General features: G+C 38.0%; 1 protein-coding gene across 1 annotated transcript; it reads right to left on the bottom strand.

Annotated features, from left to right (window-relative positions):
• Positions 1-4540: 4540 nt before the first annotated feature.
• clrn2 (clarin 2) lies at positions 4541-7314 on the bottom strand. Its single transcript, XM_051897682.1, has 3 exons — positions 6695-7314; positions 5684-5863; positions 4541-5532 (listed from the first exon to the last, which is right to left on the bottom strand). Exons 1-3 carry the CDS (start codon positions 6945-6947, stop codon positions 5264-5266), a joined length of 702 nt encoding a protein of 233 aa, XP_051753642.1. The 5' UTR covers positions 6948-7314; the 3' UTR covers positions 4541-5263.
• Between the last annotated feature and the right edge of the window lie 244 nt (positions 7315-7558).

Raw genomic sequence — 7558 nt, 5'->3', positions numbered from 1 at the left:
TTAATGATTTTTAATACAAACCTTTATAGGTTGATGATGTATATCATACCCAGAAGCAGGGCACAAGTTGATGTAACTGAAGTCTGTTGATTCAAAACTTTAACTCCCTCGATCACAAAGCCCATGTCAGCAGGTGGTTCATGAAATTCGCCCTCTCCTTTCGAATAATGAATACCGCCATGGTGAGCTGCTCAAGGTCACCCTCACTGTCTGGATATCTTAAAGTAGTGTACATAAAACAAACAAATAAGTTGCCTTTTGCCATCATAACTAGGGTTGGGCCATCGTCCATCGCCGATGGATGACAGACATAACGCATTGTGATTCATGTTCACAAACAACGTCAATTAACTCTAAAACACACATTCAAAAGTTGCATTATCGAGTTATATTAATTAAAACAAATTTCCAAGTTCAACATACCTTTCATCCTTGTCCGGGAAGAATATGGTGGTCGAGCAGAAAGTTCAAAACGCTTGTGCGTCGTGACGTCAGAAAAACGCTGGGTCCTTAAAGGGAAATTATACGTTGCTGCAAATGAGATATTTGAGTAGTAACGTTAGTGAATTTCTACGTGTTTAAGTTGAAAGAGTGTACAGTAGTGAGTTACAAACAAGTCGGAAAGCAGAGACACAAAGTAAATAGACTCAAATAGTTATAGTAATCGAACATACACTGTAGAAGGTTGGAGATGTTTTCACTGATGGGGGAGTTTTGAAAACATTAATTAAAACATTACTACTACTACTACTACTACTACTACTAATAATAATAGTAGTAACGTCCACACGCTCAGTTGGCAGGGTTTTTCTTTTTGGGTGGTATTAGTGGGAAGGGTCATGTGGAGCATGAAAGTGAATGTGAATAAAGTGTTCAGATGGATTGACATAGCCTAGCCCTAGTGAGGAAATGCTGACCAAAAATCAACATTGATTCAATGTTTGTCTTTTTCAACACTAAAAAGCATTAAAATATCAACATTGATCCAATATTATATAGCATTGAATTTTCATCCTCAATCAAAATGGTCATTCTGATGGAATTTTAACATTGAATCAATGTCACCTTGCTATCTGGGAAGGTACTTACAGTCCAGTATATCCCATAGTCAATGCTTCTGTCCAAAATGCGTGCAAAAAGTAAAGTCTAGATTAATTAAATTTGCCCTTTTCCACATATGCTACCATCAAGCCAATCAGCTTTCAGAATCACTAATGTGTCACCGAACAGGTTAGTATTAGAGCTGTGAGGAAATCCAAATTAATAAAGCCCATTCATGATTTTACTAATGAAGGAGTGGAGGATGACATTCATCATGTATTTTACAATCATCATAAGCACTATCTTTCTCAAACAACGTTTAAACGGATTATTTAAGTTATTAAAGGGTTAGTTCACCCAAAAATGAAAATAATGTCATTTATTACTCACCCTCATGTCGTTCCACACCCGTAAGACCTTCTTTAATCTTCGGAACACAAATTAAGATATTTTTGTTGAAATCCGATGGCTCAGTGAGGCCTCCATAGCCAGCAATGACATTTCCTCTCTCAAGATCCATTAATGTACTAAAAACATATTTAAATCAGTTCATGTGAGTACAGTGGTTCAATATTATTATTATAAAGCGACGAGAATATTTTTGGTGTGCCAAAAAAAACAAAATAACGACTTATATAGTGATGGCCGATTTCAAAATACTGCTTCGGAGCATTATGAAAGTCACGTGATTTCAGCAGTTTGGCGGTTTGACACACGATCCGAATCATGATTCGGTATGCTGATTCATAACACTCTGAAGCAGTGTTTTGAAATCGGCCATCACTATGTAAGTCGTTATTTTGTTTTTTGTTTTGGCACACCAAAAATATTCTCGTCACTTTTAATATTAATATTGAACCACTATACTCACATGAACTGATTTAAATATGTTTTTAGTACATTATTGGATCTTGAGAGAGGAAATGTCATTGCTGGCTATGAAGGCCTCACTGAGCCATCGGATTTCAACAAAAATATCTTAATTTGCGTTCCGAAGATTAACAAAGGTCTTACGGTTGTGGAACGCCATGAGGGTGAGTAATTAATGACAGAATTTTCATTTTTGGGTGAACTAACCCTTTAACAACAGTTTAAAAAAACTTAGGAAGGGAAGCACACAAAATCACTGGTTAAATCTGGCCCCATTCAGGTGTACCGTGACAACACTGGTGTACTGAAGAGGCGGCGAGTGATCAAATCAGACAGCATGTGGTTTTACCCACCAGAGCCTCCAGGCTACATCAGTGGTACTGTGCCATCGCCACATCACTTTTTTCGGAGTCGCATCTTCGTGTGGTGGCTCACTGAAGTGTCCTCGAGATGAAGAATGTGTGGGTCAAGGAAAGGATGTGTACTTCTACAAATCAGGCTACCACAACAGGGTTAACATTACAGCTGGAACGCAACAATCAAATAATTTGTTATTATGTAAATACACCTACAGATCAAATAAAACAATGAACTGATGTTTTTTTGATATTACAGGCTCATCACATTTTGGCCATATCCAGCTGGTATTGTATGCTGACAGAGGTCTTGTGCTGTGGACTGTGCACCAAAGTAGGCAGGGGTGGCGGCAGTGGAAGGTGGGCCGCTGGTTGGCATGAGATTCTGCCATCCTGTGTCAACTCAGTGAGGCTCATCAAGTCATGTTCCCCACTATCCTCACATACAACATGTATTGAATTAGTTGCACTAGCCACTGTTGACATATTAATTATTACACTTTACAAATGTGGTGCAGCTTCTGCGTGACTGGACTGAGGGGAACACCATGGTGAAGGTGTGGCGACAAATTCCACCGTAAAGACCTGTACATCACACTCCTCATGACTCTTATGAAGCCTGGGGGGATTGTGCCAGCGTTAGAACACAAGTTTGATTAACTGAGGTATTGTTAATTACCTGTAACATGAACACTGAAAAAAGAGTGACCAGAAAGTCAAGTTTAAAGTAATATTAGGTTTAGTAAATAATGACAGAACTTAAACTATACCTTTAAACCTGTTGCATACTATTTTGAATATTCATTTATTGACATGGCCATCCACAGTCTCAGTCTGGAAATATCTGAGTCTCTCACATCTCACAGATTTGTTGCATTTTGCAGGTGGAGAGGAAGTTGTCTGGTGAGGGTAAAGCCACAGAAAAGTCATTTGCCAGTATAGGCAATAAGCATTCCCAGATTGTCTCATTTGTTCTTATGTGTGAGGGGTTCACTGAGTGTCTGGAGCCCATGGACCGATTCCAGCAGGCCAGTCAGTCTGTGCTGAAGATCTTCTATCTCGACTGCGGGTGTTGCCGAGCTGCCGTAGAGACATTGTTCCAGGGATGGGTAGATAATGGTATGGTCGTGCACCTGGACATATTTCATTGGATCCATCGTTTTGATGCGGCCATTCGCACTGACAGTATGCTGTGTTCAAGTCTGTCCTATCAGGAGCGGTGCTAGCATACAATCACGTAGACTTGAAGCTGCTTATCAAAGCTATCAGAGCAAAGCATCCAGGAATTTTAACTCTGTCACCAATGAAGACATGGCCAGCTCCTGCGTCAACATCACACGCATGCATCATGGTGCTCACGTGAACAGCATCAGCCAATACTGAGCTGGCGTTCTGACTTAGACCCGGAAGCGCTGCACTGTGTTTACTACGTGAACAGCATAGGAGACTGACATGGAAGAGAAGAAATTGTTGAATAAAGTCGTTATTTTTGTTTGTTTTTTGCGCACAAAAAGTATTCTTGACTATTTTAACGCTGTCTTTACTACCTTTCTGGGCCTTGAAAGTGGAAATTACGTTGCAGTCTATCGGAGGCCAGAAAGCTCACGGATTTCATCAAAAATATCTTAATTTGTTTTCCAAAGACGAACGAAGATCTTATGGGTTTGGAACGACATGAGGGTGAGTACTATTTTTGGGTGAACTAACCCTTGAACTATACAGTATTCCTCAGGTACAAGGCCGTACCCACCACTGAGATCTCTGAGGTCCGGACCTCTGTAATTCTCTGTCGAGCTCTACGTGCAAGTGTTGGGTTGGTTATACGACCAAAAAAAAAAAAAAAAAACCCTTTGTTTAGAAAACACGAAACTGTTCCTTTCACACGTGGAAATAAAATCTGAAGTCAGTAATATTCCAACATCTGTCTTATTTGAAATATTTTAAATAATCATATCATTATCCTACTCAAATGCATCAATCACCATCTTAGCTTTATTATAACTGAACTATGTTTAAAACAGAATGTCATTAAAGCCTTTGTTTCGTTCACAGTATAGGGCAAGGTTTACTAAATTCATATTTGAGTAACAAAGGCATCAACATGTGATATTATTGTTTCCGTTTATTTTATTTACTTAGAATGTTAATATTACGAAACAAAAATTTAATATTTGCTTGGACTTGGGCTGTTTAATAAAGCACATTTAAGTTTTATTGGAAAAAATAATTTGCACTGAAAGTGAAAAAACAGTATGTTGTATTATTGAAGAAACTGTATTATTTCTTTTTTTATTATAAGCACTGTCCATTTATTGTTTGTTTAATACAGTGTCTGTCTAAAGATTGGCATCATTTAAAAGCAAACTAAAATCATTTTGACGGAGTAAATATGGAGCAAGGTTGTTTTTTTTAGTGTCCCTAGAAAAAAAAATCATCTGTGTACATAAGTTGGTGAATAATTGCTTATTAAGAGAAAAAGGTATCAAATCAGAAGCGTTGCTATTGAAGTTTTCAGTGTTTAAGTTGGGATCTCACCTGTGGGTGACCTGTTGTGATATAGGGGGTTTTGTTTGTCATTGCCAAAAAGGGAACGTTTTAAATGTGTTATTGACTCGTAAATGAGTTATATCTTCACATGGTAATGCATTATAACATATTTCTCAGTAGCTCTAAAGTAAAAAGTGAGATAACATTAATATTTAACTTGTTGGTGGGGTAAAATACATACACAATGTCACATTTCAGTCTGAAAGCCCTGCAGTTGTCCATGTCAGTTAAACAACATTTTGCTGTCCTCCACCAAAAGAAAACAGCATTTTCAAGTGATTTTTTTTTTTTTTACTTATTTGCCAAAAAATAAGCTGCAACCCCATAGTCCATAGTCATAAATCACCTCAGGTTCAGTAGATATCGGGTCACATGAACATTCTGTTTGGCTCATCTGCACAGTTTCCTCTCTGACCCTGCAGTCAAACCTTTCAGCTCGTTCTTGTTCTTTAGTAGAGGAAGTCTTCTCCAGTGGCTGAGGGTTCCTCTTGTTTCTTAGTCTGTATTTTAGGCAGATGTATTTTACTGGCGGCTACTACAAGAATGTTAGCTCCATGTGTCACAGCGCTGGCAACGCACAACCAGAAGGAGAAACCAAGATTCTCCTCAAGGATCACAAGGGTAAAGAGGCTCTCACGGTAGTTAGCCACATGTTCCGTGAGCCGATGGCACTGAATTGCTGCAAGGAAACATGCAAAGCCCATTGCACTGAACAGAGCTGAGAGAAGAGATTAAAAAAGAAAGTATATGATTAGAAATTTAAAAAAAAAGTAGTGAATCACAATTTTTTGATATTGTTGATTTAGGGTTGATTATCTAGAGGTGTAGACAGAACATTGTACTTTAGATTTTGTGTAATGTTGACTTACCTGCAATGAAATTCCAGATGTAGAGGCCAAAAGGTCCTTTGATAGATTGATAAGGAACTTTTCTGGCATTATATATACAGAAAGCTAAACTGACCACTGCAAAGCCAATAGCAATGAAAAGAAAGAAGATAATGATCATGTGAAGACCACTGTTGATTTTTTTGATGAGCTTTGGGAAAACTGCAGAATTTGTGAGAAAGAGAGAGACAAAGATCAGGATTCACAAAATTATATTTATACTTGAAGTTATACTTGATCTATATATCTATTATCTAATTATCTATCTGTCTGTCTATCAATCTTTAGATGAGATAGATAAATATTATATATATATATCATGCTTGAACAGACTGCATTTATTCAATCAAAAGAACAATAAAAACTGTAATATTGTGAAATATTATTACAATTTTAAATAACTTTTCATTTTCAGCAGCCATTACAGTGTTCAGTGTCACACGATCCTTAAGAAATCATCCTAATATGCTGATTTCCTATTATTATCAATGTTGACAACAGTTGTGTGGCTTAATATTTTTGTGGAAATTGTAATATATATATTTTCCCAAGATCCTTACAAAGTTCAAAAGAACAGCATTTGTTTGAAATAAAAATAGTTTGTATAAATGTCTTTACTATTTTTTCTTTTATCAATTTAATGTGTCCTTGCAGGCTATTAAAAGTTTAATACCTAAATAACTTGTAATAAAAGCTTGTAATAAATAGTAATAATTTCTTCTGGCAAACCAATGAACTTCACACATTGGCTTCTTTCCCACATACATAAATGAATTCATACAAGTACTTTATAAAGAAATTAAAGGTTAAATGTATAACGACAAGGCAATAACATCAACAAAACAACTAGAGATAAAAACAAAATTCAAAGATCTGTTCTATTAATAAGCTATACAACAAATAAATGTGATTCATTATAATATGGGCACAGAACTTGTATGTTTTATTAGAAAGGAATATAACGTTAATCAATCAACGCGTTAGTGCTCTTACTGTATATTTTTGATCGGCGGAGGCCGAGCCCGCATCTCCGTGTTTTCCCGCCCTGAAAGAGGCCGTAGTAAATGTGTCCCGTGAACTGCTCGAGCTCTGGACTAGACGCGTTCACCAGATCTACTCCTGTCTGACACAGTGTGGTTCCGGTGACCCAGCGCTCGGTGGACAGTGCCACAACCAGAAGTACCACAGAACCGATGCTGAGTATAGAAGCGAAGGAGAACACGATCTGTTTCCAGAGAGTTGGCATTTCACTAACCCCATTCCTCCAATAAAAAGCAAGACGCAAGGTAACACGACTCCGCGAGGCGTCCGCCTCTCTCCGCTGCTGCGCGAGCCAACTCTGCTGTAACGTACGAAGTTTAAAACTTCACGCAAATAGCCTACCGATTTGCAGCATGTTTGCTGTAAGTTTGCACCTGTAAAAACTAAAACACCATGGTACTAAACTGAAGGAACGCGAGATAGATAGCGATAGGGAAAGAGCAGGAAACCAGATATAAAGCGGTCAGCTGGATCTCCTTTACCACCTAACGAAACCTTATACAGTTTACTTGCCTTCGCTTGGCTTGGTTGCCAGAGGTGCTCGCGCACGCGCGCGCGCACACAGAGTGTGGGAATTATTACGGGTTATAATTTTAGCGGCGAAATTTGGTGAAGTTCAACTAATGCAAGCGAACTGTCAAATCTTGTGCTCACACATGTTAATCAACCTGCTGTAACAAGGATTTTTATTGGATGTCCTTTTCTATAGGCTAACAATTAATCAAATTGCGATGGCTCCCTTATATTAAAATCTAATAGGTCATAGAAATACTCGGTCACTGAGCATTGCAATGAATAAAGAAAGGGGAGGGTTTC

Source organism: Ctenopharyngodon idella, chromosome 1 (genome assembly GCF_019924925.1).
Source record: "Ctenopharyngodon idella isolate HZGC_01 chromosome 1, HZGC01, whole genome shotgun sequence".
Lineage (NCBI taxonomy): Eukaryota > Metazoa > Chordata > Actinopteri > Cypriniformes > Xenocyprididae > Ctenopharyngodon > Ctenopharyngodon idella.
Note: the sequence above shows the minus strand (reverse complement) of the source record. Positions and strands in the feature narration are given on the sequence as shown.